This window comes from Phalacrocorax aristotelis, chromosome 10 (assembly GCF_949628215.1).
Source record: "Phalacrocorax aristotelis chromosome 10, bGulAri2.1, whole genome shotgun sequence".
Taxonomy (NCBI): Eukaryota; Metazoa; Chordata; class Aves; order Suliformes; family Phalacrocoracidae; genus Phalacrocorax; species Phalacrocorax aristotelis.
The window spans coordinates 5,657,888-5,683,289 of NC_134285.1; the positions used below are offsets into that span (position 1 = coordinate 5,657,888).

Sequence of the window (25,402 nt, forward strand, 5' to 3'; positions counted from 1 at the left end):
CTCCCTTGTGGCAGTCACGTTGTTCCAGCTTTGCAGTACTTTATATCTAGCATGACTTTCTTTTCTTTTGTCTTTGTAGATACTCTCCGCTATTACATTACCTGTAGTGCTGGTTACCCCAACCCTTTCCAGCAGGTGAGTGTAAGCATCCAAGCTCCCTTCACCCCTTCTCAGCATTCTGCAGGGTATAGGTTAAAGGCTTCTGATGCCAGCATGCGGCAAGTTGCAAGGTGTTGGCTTTAGAGCACACCACCTGTTGGGAAAGCTTTGGTAGCTACATTCCAGCTATGCAAGAGGTGGCACTGTGATTTAATGAGCAGCTTTTCCCACCTTCGTCTCTACCTGTATAGCTTCAGGTCCAGGATGCCCTCTTAGAGAGGCCCATATGTGATGTGGTGAGGACCGTGGCTTTGTTCATGGTACCTCTGTTTACATGGCACTCTTCTAAGGGCAGCAACGTGGAGACAGAGCACGCCCAATAAATGCAAGGGTGGGAAACTACATACTTCTGCTTTGAATCTTCTCTTGAAGGTTCTTTTGGGTTAAACAGTGGCAACACTCCACTCCCAAAATGCAGCCACTTCTGTGGGTGAGGAAGTGATTCTCACATACGCCTCTTAAATCTCTTGGATGTTGAAGAGTTTGTATCCTAAAGTATAAATGAGTCATTATTCTTTTGTGTGGGGGCCGAGGAACAGCACCTGGGCCCATCCCAAACTTTGTCTTATGTATCAGAGGCCAGAATGAACCCACACCACCCACCGTTTGGCAGACACCAGCTGCTTCACCATTTATATTTAGGATTTTTTAAGTCTTGTCTTCCTCTGTTTTAAAGGGTGGGGTAAGAACACTTCAAGCTGTGGTATGATGCACCATTGCCATCTGTTGCATTTCTGGTTGCTCAGTATACTCTCTGACATGCTATTGCATGTGAAATTCCCATGGATGCTTTAAGGGGAATGCATTTAATGGGATGTGAAGGCTGTACCCCAATACAAACAATTTCTAGTGTTAACATTAAGTCTTTCTCAGCTATCTGATTTAGTAGGAAAATCCAGCTGTGGTCTGTGGTAAGAACAGGAGTGTTTTTTGTCTTTTCTTTCTCCTTCCCCTCTGTCCTGGAGCTGCCCCAGCTGTGTGTACAGTTTTTGTGTGTGTGTATGTGTTTTGCTTGCTTTCTTCCCTTCCCTTCTCCTTTTCTGTCTGTAGTTCTTCCAGGCTGGTAAAAGTAAAATTTAACCCTATCACAGCTGCACCCATGTCAGTTGAGACCTCCTTAACTGGTACCATTCATACAGATGATGCTTCAGTATTTGGGAGCAGGATTTAGCTCTTATTTCCCAGGAATTCTTTTGATTCACGTGGCTTGAATTGCTGAAACATTGCATGTTTTGTGTTGAGCAGAAGCTGTCAGGAAGTCACAAGGCTCTGGTGGAAATGCAGGATGATGTTATGGAACTCATGAGGTCAGCAACTAGAGAATACCCCACCTCCAAGGTAACTCTCCCCAAGTTTGCTCTCCTCTGCTTTCTGTCTTCCCTTACCCTTGTACAAAGCCCAAGATCAGCTCCTGCTAAGCCATTTCCTTGCTGTAATTGCTAGCTTGTTGCTTACAGGAGTATCTTACTCGGATCCAGGAGGTATTAAATTCAACAGAGATCAACTTGCAGCAACTGACAGCATTAGTAGACTGTCGGAGTCTGCATTTGGTGAGTATTCAATAACTGGGCTTGAGCTACGAAAAAACAAAGAAGGGTGTACAGCCTGTACCGTACTGATTATTTTGGAGTTTCAAATCTCTCGTGTGCCAAAGTTGTTGTAAACTGTTTTTACTGATTGACTCCAGCAGAAAGGAGAATGGGAATTTGGATCAAGCTAGCTTTCTGTTTAAAGATCAACATAGGAAACTAGATAACATGCCATTATACATCTACAAGCTGCAGCCCTAAGGTTTCAGGGGCTTTCAGGTTTTTTTCTGTAGCACGTAGCTTGTTGCCTTTCCCATGGAGTGGAATGCCTTATAGCTGCAGTATAGCATGGGCTAACTGTTGCCTTAGGTGTGCCTCTGAAGGTAGAGAAACGGATAGTTCATGCTTGTATTCTTGGGCAATGGGACATAGTGAGAGAGCTGAGAGGCATAATAAAAAAATGTGGTATCTTAAGTAGGGTACATAAGGTTGTCTTGGCTTTTTTCTTTTTTCTTTTAAATTCTTATTGTGTGGGGTTGAACCTATTACCACATCTGTAAGAGTTGGGCTTTATGAAGGGAATTAAGGGTTAAGATCAGTTACAAAAATCACTTGAGATCCCAAAATTAAAATAGAAGTATGCTCTGGAAGAGGGACTACAATCTTGTAACTCGTTTCAGAGAACGGAGTCCAAGGGAAAGGCTTTTGAATTAGAGCTCAGTGTTAACTCTTTAGTGATCATGAAACTCTGTTCATTTCTTTCCAGGATTATGTCCAGGCTTTGACGGGCTTTTGCTACGATGGAGTGGAAGGCCTCATCTACCTGGTTCTATTCTCCTTCGTCACAGCTCTCATGTTCAGTTCCATTGTGTGCAGTGTCCCACACACTTGGCAGCAAAAGAGGTATAGAGAGGGTTTAGATCCTGTAGCGTTGTAGAGTTCTTTCCTAACGAAGACTGGCTATTGGATTTGTGCCCATGAGCATATGGAGCTCTTTCCCATATAATCCCAGGAGTGTGAGGGATGAGGCTTTATAAGCACAGGTCCAACTGAAGAAAAACTATTGGCTTTTGCTCTGGTTGTGGTTAATATTTACATCTGAACCTTATTGCACTGGGATACTATGTGTGCAGAGTATTCAGTACGCTGTAGTACTATGAGTCAAATCAGAGATGAGTGATTATAGCTGTAGAGAAAGGTAATGCTTGAACTATGTGCCATCTCTGTAAAGTACCTATTCTCTTGCATGGCTTTAAGGCATTTTGTTCTAGTATGGGGAAGAAGATTGGAATGAAAAGCAGTTCACACTTGCCTTTCTTGGTTTTGCTCACTCTGGGGTGACTGACTAGCATAGCTAATAGAAACCGGCAACTGTCTTGCTGGCAATAGCATGGGCAGAGGAGATACTTGCAAACTGGTGGCAATCATCTAACAGCAGAGTTGTTTGGAACTAGTGTAATGGTGGTAACCGTGCTGACCAGTAAGTCGTGAGCAAACCCTTGCTTCACTGGCTGCTACACCACATGCACCTATTAAAATAACTTTGAGTGGGTTTTTTTTCTTCCTGAAGAAGAGCAGTTGACTGTGCAGCAAATTCTTTTCTGTGGTCCTGAAACATGATTTTTGTGGTCTAAGCTGAGGCTCAAGGTTCAAAGTAAAATGGAACATCCTGAACAATAGCAGGAAGCCAGAGCCTGCCAGGCCTACAGTGCCCATAGAGAAAGCCTTGGGAAATGCGTCAGAACAACATTTAAGAAAATGGCTGTTTCCTTACCTCTTCCACATGCAGCTGCAGAGGCATTATCAAGAAGAGAATGGTAGTCTGCCTGTTTGAAGGAAAAAGGTTTACACAGTGTTACCTCATGTGCTGCCTTCCATGTGGGCTGCTGCCAACCCCAGCAGGCTTAGGCTGCTGCTGCGAACTGAAGGATTCCCTCTTGCATTCCCTGGAGCACCGCTTCTTCCTCTGCCTCCCTCTGGGAAGTGGAGGATGCCATACTTATTGCCAGTAAGAGGCTGTGCAGGCTGCAATTCCCTGAATAAATCTTCAGTGCCACCTTGTGGTACAGAAGCTGCAGGCAGTGACTGGGATGTTCTAGTGATGGCCATGCTGTCCCCCCAGCAACAAAGTTCTTCCTGTAAAACCTTTTACTAGCTTTTGTCAAACGTCGTTAAAATGTATTTCGAACCTTCGTGCTTCATCCCATAATTAGGGAGGTAAAATAACAGTGTGTATTAAATAGGAGGGACAAGAGATACTATGGGAAGCGGGGAAGGAACCAACCAGCTGGCAAAGAGCTCTGCTCTGCATCAAATTGATTTAAAATCCTGACATTTTTTTAGAGAATAAAGCCTTTAGGCACAGATGTTGCAACTTAGCCTCTGTAAAGACTTCTGAGATTTTCTAGAAGCTGAAGCAGACCTTTTGTAACCAGAACGGGGGTGTGGAGAAGTCTAGAGACTTATCCTTAAAAGCTTTTTGGACAGGGCTACAAGAAACAAAAGGACACAAATGGATGCTTTCTGTGGGGTGTATGGCCCTACATCTCCACAGCCTCTCTTATTTTTTAAGTGCTGTGTATTTCAGATGTGTGTCCATCCTTTGGTTGCATGACTGGGCAGTTGCAGAACTGTGCTGTCTGCCAAGCCCTGAGAGAAGACCGTAGGGAGACTGTAGGGGATCACACAGTGTAAAAGTCCAGATGGTATCTGTGGGAGGTCTGAGTCACTGTGGTGTAGGCTGTGTTTGACACTGCCACCCTGAGGTATCCCAAATGGGTATAAATGTGGAGGTGTGGAAGATGGTTGGGAGGTTCCTAGGATTACCATGGTTTCCTGCAAACCCCACATGTGGGGTAATTGTAGGGTTCTAGGAAGAACTTTTTCTCCTTCTTGCAGAAGCTCAGATGATGATGGGGAAGAAGAATCAGCTGCTCAAGGGAGTAGACAAACACATGATAATCTTTATAGAGTGCACATGCCCAGCCTCTATAGCTGTGGGAGTAGTTATGGCAGTGAGACCAGCATTCCAGCAGCAGCACACACAGTCAGCAATGCTCCCGTCACAGAGTACATGTGAGTATCCTGACCAGAAGGCTGTATTGCAGCTTGTCCAGGTTGCTTCACTCCGATTTCTGTTGTTGAAGTGCTGCGAGGCTGGTACTTTCAACCAAGCTGTACAAAGTGCTGAAGGATTTTGTCCAAAGTGTCAAAAGGCATGTTTCCTGATTTGGCATCTACTGGGAGAAGAGAATAGCTTAAAAGTGCTGCAGTAGAAAGAGTTGTATTAGACAGCAAGCTCCAAAATGTGAACAGCTTTGTCCTGCAGGGTTTAGAAATGTCTAGAGGAAAGAAGTAGGAAAGTGTTGCTTGGGGTCCTTATTACATGATGATTCTGATAACAAAAAGACTTAATCTTCAGACAGAACAGTCTTGCCAGAAGATTTTAAGCCTCCTGAGAGACCGAGAGCCAAGACAAAACCTGCAGGCTCTGTCCTTCCACAATATTTGTAGTCAGCTCTGACATCTGTTGCAGTCCAGAGCTACCTAGTCCAGGTGGGATCTTCAGAGCTTTCTCTGGAAGTGCCTAACCCTGATCACACTTGGACTACCTTTAGGGCCCATCTTTTTAAGGCTGGCACATCATTTTGTTCTTCCCCGTAGAGTTTGTCCTCATTTTATCTCCATTTCTGCAGCTTGGCAGTTCTGATGCTGCAGGGAGGCAGATTTTCTCACGGACCTATTTTTAAATCACTTGACATGATTCAGTGTGGGCCCTTCTGAGTAAGAGTGTAAAGATAGTGCTTAATGTGAGGAAAATAATGCTAGTTTTGTGCCTGTGTCTGAAAAAAGGGATCCACCTGGCCTATAAGGAAAGCTTTGAGGGAAACTGGTGTGATACAGTAGTCCTGGGGGTGCATATGCTCTGGCCCTCATCACCATCAGAGACCTTCCCCAGAGAAGCATGGCACATACCCCTTGTTACCATGTGTGTCTTCCTTTCCTAGGAGCCAGAATGCAAATTTCCAGAACCCCCGTTGCGAGAATACCCCGCTCATTGGCCGGGAGTCCCCACCTCCCTCAGTAAGTCTCTCTTTACTGCTCCTCTCTGCTTCAGCAACTTTGGGGAATACACATTTACCACTCCCGTATACTCTCAAGGGAGCTGATTGTGCAGCCAAACACAGGATCTGGCCCATAAATGGCAGCAATTTGAATAGGTGACACAGGCCATGTGTCACCTGCCATGGAGAATAAAGCCCTGCTATGCTACTTGAGACTTTGCACATAAAAAGAGTAAAACTCAATCTATTAACACTGGTAATCCTATGGGCCCAGTCCTGCCACCACTGAAGTGCATGAGTATCTTGGTGGGTGACTTCAGCAGGATGATTCACTTGCATGCAGCGTACTTGCTATCTGTGGCATTGGTTCCTCAAGTTTAAAAAGAAGCTTGTTAAAATAGTAAATTCAGAGTTATCGCTGAACCTCTCTCCTTAATCTGCCCTAAAGAGATGGTAGAATGAAACCTGTATTTTTTGTTGAGATTTTTTCTTTTAAAAATCTTTCTTTAACAAATCTTTTACTTTCTTTAGAATCTATTTTTGTATTTAATTTCCTATGGAGGAAAACAAAAAAAACTTTCATGGAAGGTTTTGGTATTTGGAGTGGCCTGATAGCCATTTCTGTATGCTGGATAAAACATGGGTTTGCCTTCATGTCTGTGTGAGAACTAGATGAATCTTGCCTTCCTACACTGGATCCTGTAAGCCTGCCTTACACCAGAGTTTGGAGAACATGACATCGCAGTGCTCACTCACTTGGTGGTGTGATTACAGAGGATGAGTAGTAGCAGGCCTAATAATCAACCAGTCTTCAGGTATAGGTAAAGAAAATATGCTCTGTGGTGCATGGTTCAACTTCATGGGAAGGGGAGAAAGAGATGCTTGGAGGATGGAGGAGTAGGAATTGCAGTGGAAAAGAGGACATCACGTTCATGTTTTTACTTCAGAAGGACCAGTTCCTCTTCCTGTACAGAAAGTGGAAAAGTGGAGAGTTGATCCTTGTCTCTGTACTTGGCTAGACACAGTTTTTTCTTATCCCTGGTGGTAATCTGATCGCAAGCTCTGGTAGTATTATCTGCTCTCAGCCACACATGGTGGTCCTCACAAGAAATGCTGATGTGCCGTGCACAGTACAGTGTGGCAAATGCTTTACTACTGGTGTTTCTGTTGTAGGAAGAGCACTGTCCCTCTGGTACTGCCAAGGCATGTGTTCATTCAACGTCTGTAGACCAAGGTCCTGCTTCCCCATCCCCTACAGCTCTTCTGCTTCAGAGAAAGCACACTCCCTTCTGCAGGGGCTTTAGTTATGCAATAAGTTCCCTGGTTCTTCAGTAGCTTTTTGCATTAATACCCTGAGGGGAAATCTGAGTCCTGGTGCCTTAGGCTGGTTTCTAAGAGTAGATAAAGATGAGATTTTTTTCAGAGTAACTTGACTTGGCAGCCGTCAATATGGGTTATAGGAAAATGCAGGAGCTGGGGGAGGAGGACAGTGCAGCGCTGAACCTATAGACAAAGGGAGCCTTTCCCTAGATAAGACAAGAAACAGGCTATAGGATAAATATGTTTTCTGGAGGAGCATAGTAGACAGGCAGTGGAGAGAAGAAAAACATTATCTACTCTCATTGGCAGGCAGCAGGGATGGGGGCTTTTCTGGGATTTTCATATTTGCAGCTCTCTATAGCAGGTGGCTGAGGCCATACTGAAGCAGAAGAAATTGTAATTTTTCATAGCAAATCATCTGTGGGAGGAGAGAGATGAGAAGGGAATACCAATGCACGTGTCCCTGCCTCTTTTTGGGAGGGAGGAGAGGGGTGGACAGAGCTGATATATTCCATTTAGCTTTCTGTGAACAGATGGTGAAAATTAAGATGTGATGATCCTGCTGCATTGTTTGTCCGTTACTTTCCTGGCTTTTTGTTTGTTTGTTGTTTTTCCCTTCTCATTCCTTCTGTTTTCTCCTTCTTGCCATAGGGCTATTCCCTTAAGATGGTAGAGCACACCTTGTCACTGACACACACCACAGCGTTTCACTTGCTTGCACTGTGTTTTTCATGCACGTTGAGGCTGCACTCTCTTTTTCTCTCTCTTTCTTGCGTCATCACAGTTGTATTTGGCTGCCATGGACAGTAGCAGCCATATGAGCTGGCAGCTTAAGCCCTCGGACAGTGCACGGACATACTGGTAACAGCGCCCGCAAATGGAACAGGTACTGGAAAAAAGGTCCTTCTTGCTCAACCCCTTCTCCACTCCCAACCACTCCCTTCATCCCTGCACTGTTTATCCCAGGCCAGTGCCTTTTATTTCTTCACATTCCTTTCCTCTGCACCTCCCACCCCATTCCCTCCTGCCAAGGGTTAAAATTAAAATTAGTTTTGCTCTGGTGCAGCATTAAGGAGCAGTATCAACCCTGCAAAAGCTTCTGGTGCACGTTGTGAGGGTTATAGGCACCCATGCCTCACAAAGGTTAACTACCAGCAGCTTTAACTCAGAGTCCACACTTGAGAACAGCTTGAACACTTAGTACTCAGTGCTGCTCAGATGTAGAACTAGCCTTTCCTTTCAAATGCAGAATACAGGTTCTCCCATGACAAAAAGCCATTTTCTAGAAGTAAAGAGAACCCACTAGCAGCTTTTCAGTTGTGACTGGTTGTCTTAATTCAGCTTTTGACTTCCCTTGAGGCCTAAGCTGTTCCATTTGTCTTGACTGGTCATAACAGCACAGGCCCGAAACCTGCCACAAGCTTTAAGCTCCTCAGTAGGATTTTTAATTTCTTGAAAGATCCTAGCTGGTAACGGTGGCCTGTCCTGAAGAGTTACTTCATTGCCTGTTAGATCTGTGTGCAGCTTCTCCTTTTATCCTTGCATTTAAAGTCAGAAAGGAGCAAGTTTAAAAAACACTTCCAAGGGTCCAGACATAAGCACTCAGATTTGTTTCATTCTGTTTCAAAACCTTTTACTGTTTTGTTTGTTCTCTGTGTGTCCAAGTCATCCCATTTATGTCCCACAAGTTCTGTGAACAGGGCCCTCCTAGTACCATTTCACTGTCTGAACTCCTAATGGGATGTAGTTGCTGGTGTTCTCTAAGATAGCCAGTTTTTCTTTTCTCAGAGTTGTCTATGACAAAGCCACGTGCCTACAGAAAGAGTAGGTGGCCTGCATTAGGCCTTGTAGTTTTTTAGCTTGGTTGAATATAGGTATAATTAGAGCTACCAGGCAACTCACCTGATACAAAGGACAGTGCTCTGTCAAGGGAACTACAGTCACACAGTAACTGGAAGGTGATGGTTCCAGCTGGAGCAGAGGGGCCGTTGCTTTTGGCTCATGAAATCAATGACCCGTATCTTACATTCTGTTCCCAGAAATACATGTCTGTAAAGCTGCTGTTCCTTCTTTTCTGCCGTTCTTGTTGGGATTTTTGTCAACCTTGCATTGGATTCCTTTCTGTCATGTTGCTGCTTGGTCTGCATCCTTGCTGCCTCTTGCCATTTGTCTGCCTGCCCTGTGACATGCTGCGAAGGGTACTGTCTGAACTGGGTGTCTTGATGCCCTCTGCCATAGTGCATGAATGCAAACAAACTTGTCTTGAAGCATGGTGCTAGTACCCTTGAAAGGGGCACAACTTTCTTCTCTCTTAAGCCTTGCAAAGACTGTTCTGGGGCATCAGTTTATGGTGTTTTTTCTGCTTTTTGATTCCTGCAGGTGGTATTGTAGCAATGTTAGATGGGTCTGTTCCATGAAATAATCTATTGCTTGCGGCGGGGGGAAATTCTAGTGTCTTAATTCTGGACTTGAAATCTCCTCTGGGCTGAAACATGACCTGATCTCAGTCTCCACTGTCTTCTGTTTACTGAAGATCACACCCAGAGTTTAATGTGGCTCTCTGCAGGGCTAAGAAAAAGGCATTGCATTCTTTCCAAGACTTTAAAAATAAACAAAACAATCAGAAGCTTTGTTCTTTTGACTTGAAAAACTTAAGTCCCTTTGAATTCAGAACCCACTGGCTGGAATTGGCTGTTTCCCTGCATCTTGTACCTCCCATACATAATGATACCAAACCCTGTGTGTTTACTGTGCTCTAGCTATTTGAGATCAACCCTTAAGAACTTGAATCCAGAAGCTTTAGTCTTTATTAGATTACCTGAATAACTCTGGCAGGGAATCAAAGTCTGGATAGCTGAAGACAGATATATGCATGTGTTTTAACTACAAATAGTAAATGGTTTATACTTGGGGTCAGGGTTTCATATCCTAAGTCATCTTCCAGCATAGCTCAGTTAGCTGTGAGGTACTCGGGGTCTGCACAGTTCACAGGAATTGGTAGAACTTACTGTCTCTAACATTGACTGATTATTCCTATTAATTTTTTTTCAACCAATGATTCCTTTGTACACAAGCTATATGTGTTAAGCACCTAACTAGTATGTGCTGGCAAACCATACCCATGAAAGTTTATACCCTCAACAAGTCTGAATGTGAAGGAGAGACTTTTTCTTTCTTTAGAGAAATACAAAAATAAAACTTGTGTGCAATCAGCTGCGTTTGTTCTAGGTGACTGGTAAGTGACTGAGAGGTCTGCTGTGTTGAATAGCAACAAGCCACCAGGAGAAACAGTAACAAGAAGTCTTTTAGGTACTCTTTTTAGGGTAGCAGACAGTGAAGGTATGGGTTGAAACTTGTCCTCTGTGCTGTTTTTGAAAGGGTAAATGAGGGTCTCCAGGCACATGGGTACTTCCAGCGAGAGTACTGGAAGAATGACTGCATTGTGCATGTTCTTTAACCTTCTATGAAAGCTCCTCTTTAAAGGAAACTAAATGCAACTGTATACCTTATAGCTGTGTCGCACACTGTATCCAGGTTACCACAGCATAGAGTCCAAGACCTCCTTAGCTCTGAACTGTGCTCAGGCTTTAAGTCTTTAGAATTACTTTTTAAAGGAGCTAAAGACTTAGTTATTTTAACTATGGATAATAGTTTGGTTTCATATCCATGTGAATGGCAAGTGTCTGCTGATACATCTCCATCTGCTGGCCTGCCCAGATTTTGGGATCTGTGTACTTCACAGCATCTTTCCTCTGCTTCCCAGCAGAGGATGCACTGAAGGACTTGGATAAGGAACTAGAGTCAACAGCATGTGGAGCAAAGCATTCGTGCATGGAGTCTAATGCAGTGACTGAAGATCCAGTGCACACTGACAGAGCTGTGCTAGTTATGAGAGGTGCACAGTGAAATGTTAGCTCTCTACTTCCAGGTTTCAATCATACTTATCATGGTCATTAAAAATATACTTTAACAGAAGGAGTAACTTGTTCAAACTATAATGGGAAAAGGTAAAAAGGCACAAAAATCCTGACTTAAGGAGAGAACATCAGCCCTAACTCTGACTACTCTGAGTCTTGGTTTGGTCCTTGTGGATTGCAGGTAGGTTTGAATGTAAAATGCCCTCTGCTTGACTGTCCAAATCTAGTGCTCCTGATTACTTTGTTTTAGTGACCTTAAACAACAGTGGGGTGTTTTCTTGATGGAGGAAGGAGTAAATTCTTTTCAACTTCTCCCTCCATGCTGGGTGTACTTTGTACATCCTGGACATGCAGTTCATCAAGTGGCCTTTCTTGATTTTAATGCTCAAAAGAAAGTTGATGTTGTATGTTGTGTGCTGAACCTATACGATTTGTCCAGGAAGATGCACAATGACCTTCCATGATCTGAGATTTTTTTCCGAGTACTTCTTACAAAACCTTGGCACATGGACATTCTCTGTTCATACTCATCTCCTATCACATGTGACTAGACAGAATACAAATGGAAACTGAGCAACTGAATGCATTTTTCCTTCTAAGACCCTCTTCTTAGCGTGAATTTTGGCTGGTAATCTCAGCATTGCACTACCTGAAATGTGCCCTACTTAGTCTATGAGAAAGTTCTTTGACTTCTAGGCGTCCCTGAGCCTGTTGGGTTAGTCTCATATGTTTCAATATGCCCTAAACTTTAGTTCTGAAACAGTAATCACATTTAATAAACTGTATACAATACAGTCCTTAAACTGGCTCAGCTTGATATTTTCTACCTTTTTCCTTCTCACTGACAAAAATACATCTTAAAAAGAGATAGAACAGATGAACCCTTTGTCTTCTAAATATGGATGCCATTTCTGGGCCAGAGTTTTATGTTAAGATCCATGTTCTGTAAAAAGTTTTCCAATTATGGAAGACACTAAAAGATGAGTGTGCAAATAAGCCACAGGTGTCTTCATCTTGTGCCAATGGGGTCAGTTCTGCCAAAAGAGCAGATTCTCTCTTCTATTGTGTGGCGGTTCAGCCTGGGTCAGTCTTTGAAGGAAAACTGATAAAATACTGTTAATTCTCTGAAAACCCCTTTGGACAGCTGAGCTTTTGAGAGCCTAGAGATGTCTTATAATGTTCTTTCCCAGTGGGCAAGATAAATCATTCCTCCTGGTGTGGAACTGCCTTTTAGTTGTCTCTTTGCCAGCTTAACCAGCTATTTTATGTGGTTCGGTTTTAAAGGTAATAAAAAGTCAGTATGCTGAAGGGCACTCTTGGGAAGTAAAATGTGGGTATTATAGAATAATTCAAGCTCCAGCTGGTATAAAAAGAGGAATAAAATGTCTGTCCTCATTGCTTGGTTGTTACTATCATGGTAGCAGAATCCCAGAAGCGGTAATGTGGTCACGATAAAGGCATTGAACACATTGGCATAAAGAGGCAAAGTCTTTTGTTCTTACTGCTGGATAATATTTACATGCTTTTCAGCTTGTTATTCAAAGCTGAATGGCATATGTTACCTGAGTAGCTTCTGGGAGCTGTTTTGGATTACCTTGCTTGAAACAAAAAAGAAAATAAGAAAAAATAATCCTCCCCACCCAAAACAACCTCTCATCTTTCTGACTTTCTTTTCTCACCCCCAAGCTGGAATCTTGTCTACTGCTGCATGGTACACAGGTTGGATCCCAAGCCACAGTAGATTATTACCCATCTGAAAACTGTTAGCAAAGGTCATCTTGTTTGATGGCAGCCTGTTTCCAGTCTGACAGGGTCTGTTCTTTCTTGGGCATAAAGTCTTCCACACTTTTCTTTCAAACTGCCCATCTGTGATGCATGCAGTTTTCTGACACCGTCATTGCCATAAAACGCAAAGAAAAAGTGCAGTGTACGCCCATGTTCTTTTCAACCTCCTTTTCTGGCATGGTTGAAAGCAACAACATGACTAAGAGAGGATGGACGTGTGTTGTGGGTTTTTACATCTGCATCTTTTCCATTTCGCGCTCTTCTCCCAGGCCAAGATTGGTGTATTTCGACTCAATGACTATTGGATTTCCCTCTCTGTAGAGAGCTTGGATAAATCATTAGCCCATCTGCACTGACTTGGCCAGCATCCTTGCAGCAGGCTGACAGTATGTAACTCAGACTTGACTATGCAGTGGCTTGTGAAACTTTCCTTGTCAGACCAGGGCAGCAGCAGCTCCTTGATATGCTTACTGGAAATACAGACCATTGTATGCTGGGAGGTGGTCGTAATCTGTGGTTCTGTGTTTACATTAGTCATCCTGACTTACTTTTCTGTTCTGTTTGTTCTGTTTTTTTTTTTTTTTTTTTGTCTTGTCTTCCTCCAGTACACCTCCAGCATGAGAGCCAAATACCTCGCCACCAACCAACCTCGTCCAGATGCTGGCAGTGTGCATTAAAATGAAAAAGCAAAAGCAAAAAAAAAAACCCACACATGCAGTCAGACTAAACAATGTGCCAACTGCTGTGCCCCTGTGCTGTCCTCGTAGAACAATCCTGCTGTTCTGCCCAAAATCCAGTGCAGCTCCTCCTGTTTCTCCAGTCCAGACCACCCCTCCAACCTGGTACCTGCTCACTGGAGTGGAAGCCCCTTTCGAATTTAAGCCTTTACCTTGTTGTACCCGATGCGCGAGAGAGAGCAAGCACGTGCAGGCAAGCAACTGAGAGTGCCCAGGCAAGAAACAGGGTGCACCTGCCTGCGGCCAACTTTATCAGAGTAGCTTATCAGAAAAAGTTGGTGAATATCTTCTGCCCCTCTTTTTCCCCTTCTGTTCCCTAGAGGGACTTGGTGAAAGATGGTGGTAGATCTTCGCTTCTGCGGTGGGATCAACGGTCTGTCACACACTGAAGAAACAAAGGCTTGGGGTCTGTGACTCTAGTATACAATGAGGGAAAGCTGAGTCAATGCATGATGCAGCGTTTTGGGGGAGTCCTCTGGTCCGGTGCCCTGTGTGAGGGAGGAGGGAAACCCCTGCCTCATGGCGTCATTGCATATCTGCTGTAGTTTGGGAGCCTGGGGCTCTTCTAGAGCAAACCATTCCACTACCCTGGATAACTTTTTAAAAAAAAACAAATCCATTAAGAAAATGCCTTTTTCTTTCTCACTGTATCTAGCATGTGAATCCTCGAGGAGGAGCGGGGGGACCCAGCACCAGTCAACTACCCTGTCCATTGCTCTGAACCTGACCTCTCTGCTCTATCAGGGAAGCCCAGGTACTTGTAGATGGAATTCTGGGTGCTGCCTTTATGAGGCTGACACACAGATAAAAACAGGAGCCAGACACCTACTTGGTGCCAAATTTTTTCAAAGAAAAGACTTTATGGGGGGTATTTTTGCACTAAGGAGTTTCAGCTCTCTGATGCTAGATCTTATGGGAGAGTCAGCTTGCAAAAGCAAGGGAGACTGGAAGCACCAATAGATTTTTAGCAAATGCAAGCTTTCCCTGCAGGAGTGACCTGTGGACTCTGCTGGACTTTTTCTTTTCTGGGGTTTTGGGGTTTGTGTTTGTTTTTTAAAAATCGTAATTCACAGCACAGGGTTGCTGAACTGGCATTGAAAGAAGTTTTCGGAACCTTGTTCCTAACAAACTCACAAGATCGTCAGTATATCTTCTTCTGTGTTCCAGAATCAGAAACCCAAAAGACATCTGGAGAGTATTGTGACTGTCAGAACAGGTTTTTATTTTATTCTATTTTATTTCATTTTGTTTTTCAAGGCATGTTGCTAACCACTATCTGACCATATTAAGGCACGTGTAAGGCATTTTTCTAGACATAGGGCAGAACAAGGCTTGCAAAGGGCAGCTGTGTGCCTGCAGAGGGCAACATCCTCCATTGGTGCTGTACTTCCCACTGAAGAGCAGTGCTCTGAAGGGCGCTGACAGCTTCCTACTGAAAGAGGAGACTGCCTCTTGGGAGGTACTGTTGAGTACTGCCCTTTCAGTAGGGCAACTACGATGTTCCTTTTTTGTCCTTTTACCTCTGACCAGGGGCATCTTAGTGTAGCTGCTGAGCATTATATTAAATAACTGGCAGAGTAAAGAAAGGGGGAGACGTCTCCCAGACTGGAGTTGAGCCATTGGCAGAGGCAGTTAGTCTTCACCTCAGTGATGTTCAGACTTGATGTCTGTTCACCCACGTTTGCTGTATGGGGCACAGAATCTACCAATCTGCCTTTACTCAAGTCAATTGCCTTCTTGCAGTGAGGTAGCAATTGCTCCTAGCAGGTAGCTAACTAGGATGGTGGTATCTGCTGTAAAATGGTACCAGCTCTGTGGAAGAGCAAGCTTTGAGACTCCTCTTAGGATAGAAACCACTAATAGGCTGCAAACGCTGTAGGCCAGCTGTTGCCATTCAAAGGAGTGAGAGAGACAGGGAGGAGGCACCACCATGCAGATGGGAAGAGAAGGTTTTGGAGAAAACTTCACACTTCACCATAAATCTCTGTAAGCAGAATTTTCTTGCTCAGGACTGAGTATGCCCTTTCAGACACATTTGATGGGCTTCACACTGAAACATACCTCTCTGTTATCAAATAACAAGGGCAGGGAAATATAGTCACAGGTGGTATGGAGGGACACTGTGGCTCATGAGCACCAGGCTTTCTCCACCCTGTCTTAAAGCCTACTGGGAGAGCTGGGTGTGCAGGCATGTGGCATGGTTAGCTTGCAGGGCCCAAAGCATGCCACTGCTATCTAGGGGGAGCTGAACCTTCCCCTCGCTTGGAAGAAAGAAACAAGAGCCATAAAATCCTTATCAAGACTGAGTTGTTCTGCCATCATCTCTCCTTGCAAGGATGTGATCGGATTGCTACTTACACTATCAATTTTAGGGGAGCTCCCTAAAATCTGTGGCCTGGTCCTACTCATTGAAGGCAAGTGTTTTGAAGGCTGGAGGGTGTGGGAAACCCCGTGAAAAAAGTGCTTCTGTATATTGACATTTCTGTATACAGAATGCATCCTGAATATGCATGTGACTGCACTTTGGGTTGGATCTAAATTGTCACAGTGGTATTGTCTGTGTCAGCAGGGATAATGGGGGAGCGAGCCTATGCTTTTTTGTTAGCAGCGTCTAATGGAGCAGCCACCTTGACCCGCTTCCTTCCAAGGTTTGGCATAGCCACTCATAACACCCAGAACAACTTCTGACAATGTTTGGGGCTTGCAGCAAGGCACAGATGTGGAGATGTGCTCTGTGACTTCAAAATATAACCAGAAAGAATGTTACGGAGATAATATTTTGCTCTCTGGAGGCCAGCGTAACATGACTGCAGTGTGAGCTGTGTACCTTTGTCCAGCCAGCACTTCCTTTACTTGACATGGATATTGCACTTTTGTAAAGCATCCTGGAACTCTGCTGCCCCGCTGCATGCTGTGCAGAGCGCTGGATAGAAAACACAGACAAATGGGTTTCTTTCGGTTTATTATTACTTACTTTTTGTTTTGGGGTTGTTTTTTTTTGTTACTGGAACCTTGAGCAACAGTGTGGCATTTCTGCAGGCTGGTCGGAACAGATCTGCTGAAGAACAGATGGCCTTTGCCTATTCTTATGGCTGCAACATAATCAGCCTCATCCATATGGTCACATTTTGTCTGAGGAGTGGACTTTTGAAAGCCAAGATCTCCCAGACTCTGTGCCTCCCTCTCGGGTGAACAGCAGGTGCTATCTGGCGAAGACTCATCTGTTCTAGATGGCATTCATGGTTGAGGGAGTCCGAACTCTTCAAGCTGTAGGAGGTAAAGCTGTAGAGACTTCTCTCTCTTCCATTGTGTCTCTGTTTTTAATGTGACAAAATGCCAAGGTCATATCACTTGGTGTGTCCCAGTTGACCTTATGGGAACATTACTTATGTTACTGGTTGCTAGCAAGGGGGTCCAGAATTCAGGGGAGAGGAGAATGGCCTCTGGACACCTCGCCGACTGCAAAATGGAAGGCAGCTTGTCTGGTTGAAGGTGACTGCATCAGTGAAGACACTTCATGTTACTTTTTCAGAAGCACAAATGTGGTCATTGGCTTGTCTGGTTGGCTTGGTTTATTTCCACTGCATCATCATGTGTGAATGACGCTTTCTTTTGGAACTGAGAACTCTTCCAAGCACACAAACATCTCCACAATGTGAAATGTAAATAGCATGTTGGACTCTTGTGTCCAGTGTTCAAGACTGCATTGTAATTGTAAAGGAAATTGAAACAAGACTTGGCTGTGAATTTCTTGTGCTGTCTTGGGAATATAACTGTAGTGTTTGTATCCTGTATGTATTATTAAACTGAGTTCATTTTATGTGCTGATAAAAGGGTTCAAGCTAAGATTTTTAGTGTGCATCCATGTATCCAAATGTGAAGGATGGAGTGCCCCCTTCCCCTCCTGTCCTTTTTAAGTTTTCTTCATTTGATAGGTGTTAATTTTCTGTGTACAGTCATCTCAGCCAAGATGCAAGGATGTTCATTTGAGTGCTTTGAGGGGGACACAGTGCATGGGGTTTTAAGTAAGCATAAGTTAGGATTTCTGTAGCAGCTCCCTAAAAATACATGAAAAGTTTGGCCTTTCTGAGTAAACTATTTCTCAGGGGCCTGCTTAGCCATCGCTTATGAGAGCTTTGGGTGCTGCAGGGTGATAGCAGGTAGGAGTGGGTGGATACCTGCAAGAGCAAGGTACAGGTACTCGTGTGAGTTAAACCCATGCTTCACTTCTGGTCCCGCCTTCTCTTCCTTCTAGCAGCAACTGAAATACCATGCTGAGCCCTTTGAAGAAGAGAGAAGTGTCTTGGCTTGTCGATTCTAGCCACCCCACCTGAGTCAGGAGTAGATGAGGTGGGTGGGTTTTCCCTTAGCTAGGGAGAGGAGCTGTCTTTGAAGTACGTCTTGCCTGGGGACCAAGGAAAAGCCAGGGTCTTCCCCAACTCAAGAAGTCTAGTAGTATAACTCAGTGAACATCTCTGGGTGGGAGGGGAAAAGCCCTCCAGGGAGCTACCAAGGACTAGATCTAATGCCTTGAGAGAAGAGGCCTGACAAGACTTAATCTGTACCTTTAACCAGGTGGCTTCTTTCATCACAGCCTACTCCCCTTTTCTAGAAATTATTTGTGTGTGTGCTATGGCTGGCTTCCCTTGTCACTCCAGGAGGCCCAGCAGAAGTGTGGGATGTTTTGGTAGCAGTTCCTAGATGGCTAGCAAGTGATCTGTGCTTTTTGGGGGGAGTGGGATCTCCTGCTGAGCTGTGATGGTGAGCGTGTTGCCCAGCTGGGAGAGAGAAGGGATGGGTTACTGGTGGCTTGGAGCTCCCAGGTGCTCACCCAGCCCCTGCGGCTGCATGCATGAACGAAGTGGAACATAAATTGATGTACAACCAGAAAGTTTAAAATATTCATTTCCTGAAGAGGATAACTGTAGCATGAAGCTCTTAGGTGCTCTGCATATTTGATACCACATTGCTCCTCACTATGCAATTCCCAACTCCTTCCTTCCAGTTCCTCCTCTAATCTCACACCAAGACTTCTCCAGTGGCCTCTGCCCAGGAAGCCACTGAAGTCCCAGAAAAGCTTCATTTCTTTCATTGTCCTCTGCATTGGGTGCAGCTGCCCAGCCATCACGTCACGTGCCTCAGGTCCCTTATTAACGGGAGGCCCCATGAGTTTTATTCACATCATTCAGAGAGAAGTTTATTTTCTTGGACACTGTGCACAGAAACCTAATGGTGAACATGTACCTGGCCTTTTTGTAACTTTTCTGTTTTTTCTTCTTAACCATAATGGTTGTATATCATACCACTTTATATACATATATAATATATAAATATATATAATTTTTTTTAAAACTTTGGACCTGCTAGTTTCTTTCAAGTGTTCCTGCACTTACCCAAAATGTTTTTAAATTGTGAGGGTTAAAGAGGATTGAGCCCATTTTTGTATCTTTACTTTTAATTCTGTAGTTCTATTGATTGTAATGTAGCTATTTTTTACTGTAACTTTTTGGTTTGCAAATACTAAACAAAAAACCTAAATGTAATTTCTGTGGTTTCTATTCAGCTTGGGTTTCATGTTTTAAAAATAAACAGTTTAAAACTACTGTTCCTATTTATTGATTCTTATTTTCTCACTTTTTTCCCCTTGTTCATGAACCTGCCTGAATTTCTGTTACCTTTTATATGTTGTGGTAGATCCATGAAGTGAGGATGGGTAACAGAGCCATAAAGTCTAATAGCTAGTAGAGAGTGGAAGGAATAGGTGTGAGTGCCCTGTACTACAGAAACCAAATATTAGTGTCGCTCCTGCTACGTGAGGTGAAGCGTGGGCACAGGTAGTAACAGGGCTACTTTCTTCCTTCACTTGTGGGTCTCAGCCTGATCTGGTTGCTGTTAGAAATCATAGACTTTGTGATTTCTAATCCAAGTTGCAGACTGGACTGTTAAAGTTTAAATGGACAGCTTCAAAAGAACCTCTGAAGAAAAATAATCAGTACAGACATGTCATGTCATCCAGGGGAAATTGCACTAATCCTGCTTTAGAAACTATGTGGCTTGTACCCCTCCTGAGTGGTCTGTGGAGCCTGGGAGGGTGAGATTTGGTGGGGCGAGCCTGGATGGGGGCATGGAGCCGGGCTTGTGCCTGCTGTGGGGCTGTCCTCATACCGGGGACCTCTGCGGGGCTACAGGCACTGCTGCAGAAGATGCTGGAGCAGTTGTGGTACATCAGCCTGTAGAGATGTTCACCCTGTTCATGGTGTCATGGCATGGGATACCCCCCTAAGCCCCCTCTGCTGCTTTGCTTAGGCCGGAGCACCAGTGAATGCAAGCGGTTCATTTTCGCCAGCAGAATTACAAGGCGTGGCAAAGCGGTATGCGGGATACACCACCAGCTCAGCCACTGCCAAGGCTTCCCTCTTCAGAAGGCAGTGAAATGTATATATGTGCCTTTGGTAGCGTCACGCGGGGAGACGAGGGAGCTGGTGCAGCTCAGTGAGGGCTCGTCTTTCTCGGCTCTGCCCTGGGCTATTGTGGGTTTCTTTTTAGTTCTTCGTTTGTACTGTTCTCTGATCGCAGGCCCACTCTGCCACATCTCTATCAAGTAGTTAACTAAAACCATTACCTTCCTGTAATTCCCTTGATCTGTGTTCTGCCTGATCCTGCCAGTCAAATCGAGGGATTGGTCTCCTGCGCTGTTCTTGCTCCTGACCTCAGCCCATCGCTTACCAGCTGCAGGTCTTTGGGAAACTCCCCACCACCAAACTGGGGGAAAGTGAAATAGCATCTCCTGCTGCCAGGTGCCCCCATGCCTGAACTAGACCCCTAGGATGAGGGCTGAGGGGAAGCGGGCAGGAGTGTGGGCTTTTTGGGGAAGACGAAACAACTGTGGGGTGGGAAAGGGCATGGAAAATCCCCTTGGCAGGGTTTGGTGACAGCAGACAGCAGTGCTGACTGCTCTTGATCTGACTGCAGGTTAAAGCAGAAAGCTCCTAAACTACCCGGTGATGCTGCAAGGACGAGGCTGGCGGTCCTGGATGGCACTGCAAAGTCCAGAGCCAGTCTGAAGGCCATGGAGTGGGGGCCAAATCCTGCAGCCCTGTGACCTGAGCTGGGCTCCTGGGCACCCTCCTCCTCGGTGCCCCTGATTCTGCCCCGCTCCCCATGGGAGTGTGTGTGCACAGGTATGTCCTGTTTCCCTGGAAGGCCAAACTGGTCTAAGCAATAATTGAACTCTGTCTTTGTCAATGCTGTATTTTTTTTTAAGCGCTGTGTGTGTTTTTATGGCTGAAACCCACACTCTTGCTCTCAAGTCCTGCCCATTGGTTCAGTGCGGAATCACAGAAGGCTTTTTGCTGCCTTCCACCCTCATGGCCATGAATCTCAACAGACACCAGGTTTCCTTCCTTCACTAATTATTGACAGATTTGCCTCCCCTCTTTTTTTTTTTTTTTTTCCATTCCCCCTAAAGGAGGAACCCATGTTTTCCATCTTCATCCCTGATCTAAGATGATTAAACTTGCTCTCTGGTGCAAAGGGCTTGGAGCAGTCAAGGGAGTCTGATGGCCTGAAGGGAAATAAAGTCCCCATCAGAGTCAGCATGTAAATGTTTTACCAGGTTTATAGACTCCCACCAGGGATGGGAACATGTGAAGGCCACCTGTCTGGTGACCTTTCCCAATGTTTTCCAGCCAGCTGTCCCCAGCAGCCGCGGGCTTCGCTCAACCTGCTGCACCACTCCCTGTCCCAGCAGGAGCAGGGCAGGACTCTCTCCCGAGCAATGCAGAGCTGGGAGAAAACAGAGGGGAGGGTGAGGTATGTGTTTGAATAAACCCTGCCTTCTGATCAGCCTTCAGTAGTGGTCCGTTAGATCTCTGTCCTCTAAGATAAGGCAGGGAGGGAAGCCCTGGGGTGATGCTTTCAAATATATTTGGTCCTGTGGTGTGCTGAGCTGTGCTAACAAGAGTGTTGCCTCTTGGAGCTGTCGGTGGGTTGGCAGCTGGAAAAACGGCAGGCAGAGCTGGTGGCTGCAGCATGCTCTCCAGGATGCAGTTACTGACAAAATGTCCCCACCTCCTGTCACCTCTTGGGGTGGGAAATGGCCTGTGCTACAGGTAATGTTTTCTGCTGAACGTGGCACTGTGCGTGCAGCATCTGCTGCTGCTGCTGACGCTTGGATCTGCGCAGCGTCTTCCATTGGATGCACCTGAGAGCTGGAGTCACAGCTTTCCTTTGGTAGGGTCTCATCAGGATTCTGCCTCATCATGTGTCTGGGGAAGGCAGCTGAAATTGCAGCTCATCTCCTCTAACTCCTTCTGAAGCATGCCTGTCCCCAAGGAATGACCCCATCTCCCTGTCCCACTCTGCCAGACCATGTGTTCTTTCAGGAGGTCATGGCCTCTCCTTGCACTTGAGAGCGTGGCCAGGACAGCTAGCTGAGTGCCCACTGGTCTGTCAGCTTGAAAGAAAAGCCTAGGAAGGGAGACTTAGATCTGTCTGACCACATGGGGATGCTGAAGTCCTGCTCTTGGCAGTTGGAAGGGTTTGCAAGCAGAGGCAGCCACAAGAGGGGCGAGGGGAGAGATAATGATGCTGGCCCTGGGCCCGTTCAGCCATGCTGCAGCCCCAGGGCTCAGCAGGACTCCCCTGCAGCCTACGTTTGTAGCCCTGCCTGGGCCAGCTCTGTGGCTCACAGCACTGTGGTGCGGAGGGATGTGACCACCCGGCACATTTGCTGGCAGCCTTCGCTGGCTCAGGTGGCTGGGCAGGGAAGGAGGTGGCCTGGGTGCAGCCACCTTAGGTAGCCGGTCCAGCTGCTGCGACAGAGCAACTAGTCGCAGTGCCATGCCCTCGTGCCATTGCATTCAGCATGACAGAGAAGGGACGGGTGGTGGCAGGAGCGGAAGGACTTTTTCTGTAGCTGATGTCTCTATTGCTGCACGCAGGACCGCCGGGCAATTTGTCTTGGCTGCAGGCAGGAAGGTCTTTGCCTGGAGAAGGCAGCGTTTCTCACCATAACCTCAGCAAAAATCCCTGCTCAGGGATTTTTAATCCCTCCCAGTCCGTGGAGGGGAGTGGGCGGAAGCACAGCTCCCTTGATGCTGTGAGGTGTAGCAGATGCTGGTGCTGGAGTCTTTCTCCCACCCGCTTCCTCTTCCCACCAGCTGAGCACCATGGGACCTGGTGCTTGCACCCCATAAATCACCCAGTCACTCATAGTCTGCTCCAAATGCTGCTTCTCCAGGGCCAGTGGAGAGCTGCTTGGGCAGGCAGCCAGCACGGCCCCGGCTCCCAAAGGGGTTTCCTAACACAACAGCCCCTCCTGTGTCCCCCTAACCAAAGAGGGACCCTTTGGGCTGATGCAGACGTGGTCAGACCATCACCCGGCACTGACCACTGTGGTGCCACTGCTTTGCTGTGTGGTGTCACTGCTGCTTTCAGGCTCCTGCCCTCAGCAGGGAGAGGCACAGACCTGGCACCGGCCTCCTGGTACAGCCTCCTGGTTTGGGGAGATGGAGGGAGGCACATCCGCTGAGGAGGAGGACGGAGCGGTTAGGAGCGGGGCTGTACAGCAGTGCCATGGCTTCATGGCTCTCATTGGGCAGTGCCATGGGAAGCGTTATCAGCTGCTTTCAAGATGCTCAGGTCACCTCCTCTGCTCTTGGCTTGCCGAATGACTACAGAAGCAGAGCTGGCCCCACTGGGTGGCTGAGGCAGACCAGAAGCAGCGGGTGCTGGGAGCCCTGGGGCAGGCCGTGGGGAGAAAATTGGGTTTGATTGATTCAAGGCTGGTCTTAAAAGTCAGGAAGTGGAAAAGAAACTTTGGAGGTCTTGGGGAGTATTTCTTTTAACGACCTGCAGGTGATGCAGGGGTGGGAAATAGGAGAAAGGTGAAAAAATAAAGGGGATGTGGGCGATGGCTGGGAGCAGCTTCCGGGGGAGCTGCCCTGCACATCCCGGTGCTGTGTCTCAGCTCCCCTGCAGCCACAGGGCTTTGCAGCCCCTCGCTCTGAGACAGAGGATGCTAGTAGGGGATTTAATGGCCTCCAGCTGCACAGAGATGGTGGGGTGCAGCTCATGTCCCCCACGGGGACCCAGCACTCTCCTCTCCCAGCGCTGGGAAGGGTGACTTGCAAAGCCACAGCTGGAGTGTTGTATGCATTGCTCAGGCCCTGCGATTCTGACGCTTTTATGTTCATTTCCCACAAATATTCCAGTTTGCTGGGTCAGAGCGGCTGGAAGTGGCATTTGGAGCCAATCCACACAAGTTTCATCATCTCCCAACTTCCCCTCCCAGCCTGAGTCTCAAATATTTCTCGCTGCTGTCAGTGCCAGGATGGGTGTTCGTCCCATCGCCGCACAGACACAGCTGCCCAGTGAGAAGTCGCTGCGCCACAACGCTCCCGTGCTGCAGCTGGGCTGGGAACGCAGTGATTCACACGAAGTCCAGGATAGCAAGTGACCCAAATGCAAATTAAAACAAAAAAAAAAATAGGAGGTGGGCGTGTAATACAAAGTACTAAACCAGCATGTTACTTGCTACACTCAATGCTGCAACCACCCAGGGACCGGGAAAGCCTTTGGCCAGGCACAGTGTTGGAGCATCCCTTAGACACAGTGGTGTCAACAGCAGTGGTCCCTACATAGCAGCAGTGTCCCCATCAAGCTGGGCTTGTCCCCACCCCGCCACAGGACGCCAGCACTCTCCAAAAGGTACAGCTGCCTTATCAGCTGCCGCGAGCTGGCAAGAGTAAACAGGACATCCCACAACAGCGCTGGGGCACAGATGAAAGCAGGCTGGCCTGATGAGCCCGCCAAGTATGCGAGACAGCAGGCTTTGCTTTTGTTTTCCTTTTGTTTATTAATGCATGTATTTATTTACTTTTTGGCCCACGAGTAGGGAGGAAGGAGGGAGAGGCTGGGAGCCTGATGTGCGGGACAAGCCTGCACCCACTCCCAAAGGCTCAATGGGGTGTTTTTGTTTTGGTTTGGTTTTGGCTTTTTTTTAAATTATTATTATTTTTATTTTTAACCCCCCTCCAGGTGTTGCCCCACGCTGAGCACCTCCCAGCCTTTAGCCCTGCCAAGGGGCTCCTATTCCTTGCAGCAGCATCTCAGCCCCATGCCACAGCTCACGGCTCCCCAGTGCCTTGGTGGATACGTAACACGAGATTTGGGGTGTTTGCGGTAAACAGGCTCCCCAGCACCCAGCCCTGCCTGGGGCAAGATGGGTGCTGCCCTGTCCTGGCTGCATCTCCCCATCCCACCCGGGGTGGGGGGGCACAGGCGGGCCAGCCTGCAGAAAGTGTGACGGCACCGCTGCCGGGAAGCGCCTGCGCTGCTGAAACCGCAGCCTCATGAGCAATAGGAAAATACGCGGGCGAGCGGCGGATGGCACAGCTTCCTGCGCCTGACACAGTTCCCCTTCGCTGACCCCACGCTGGGGGGGCCAAGGGGCACCAAATCTTGTACCCACCACGCAGTCGCTGGCCCAGATCGATGTGTGCTGGGGAAAGGCAGCATTGCTGTCCACCCTCCTCTTTCTCCAGGGAGCTTTTTGGGTACCTGGGGTTTTTTTTGGGGGTGGAAGGGGGATGGGCCAGGTCAGGGCAGTGCTGGGTTTCCTGAGGCAGGAGTCAGAGCATCCATCCCCACTCCACCCCCACCAGTCCAAGGGCTGCAGAGTTTGGAGGACTTTTGATTTTTGTGGGTGTCTGAAGGGTGTGTGTGTGTTGCTTTAGCACACACTGACTTCCTGCGAGGCTGTATTTTTAGCACAGCCAACCCCTGATAACCGAGAGATTCAAGCAAAACTGTAAAGTAAGTGTGCCTTGAAAATAATAAAAAAAAAAAAAAAAGATGCTGGGTATGGAGGAAGGTGGGGGGAGGAGAGG

At 46.6% G+C, this 25,402-nt stretch overlaps 1 protein-coding gene across 3 annotated transcripts in view; it reads left to right on the forward strand.

The window, feature by feature from the left end:
- Positions 1-14,640, forward strand: part of TTYH3 (tweety family member 3) — a 75,904-nt gene extending 61,264 nt beyond the window's left edge. Inside the window, exons 8-15 of one of the 3 annotated variants that reach the window (XM_075104867.1) lie at positions 80-135; positions 1,405-1,497; positions 1,617-1,709; positions 2,455-2,591; positions 4,587-4,763; positions 5,696-5,771; positions 7,857-7,958; positions 13,380-13,495. In XM_075104867.1, the coding sequence (XP_074960968.1) occupies positions 80-135; positions 1,405-1,497; positions 1,617-1,709; positions 2,455-2,591; positions 4,587-4,763; positions 5,696-5,771; positions 7,857-7,937 (713 nt within the window). In that variant the 3' untranslated portion in view covers positions 7,938-7,958; positions 13,380-13,495. Of the gene's footprint in view, positions 1-79; positions 136-1,404; positions 1,498-1,616; positions 1,710-2,454; positions 2,592-4,586; positions 4,764-5,695; positions 5,772-7,856; positions 7,959-13,379 lie in introns of all 3 variants that reach the window. The other 2 variants (XM_075104868.1, XM_075104869.1) reach the window with 2 other exon arrangements.
- Positions 14,641-25,402: the final 10,762 nt, after the last annotated feature.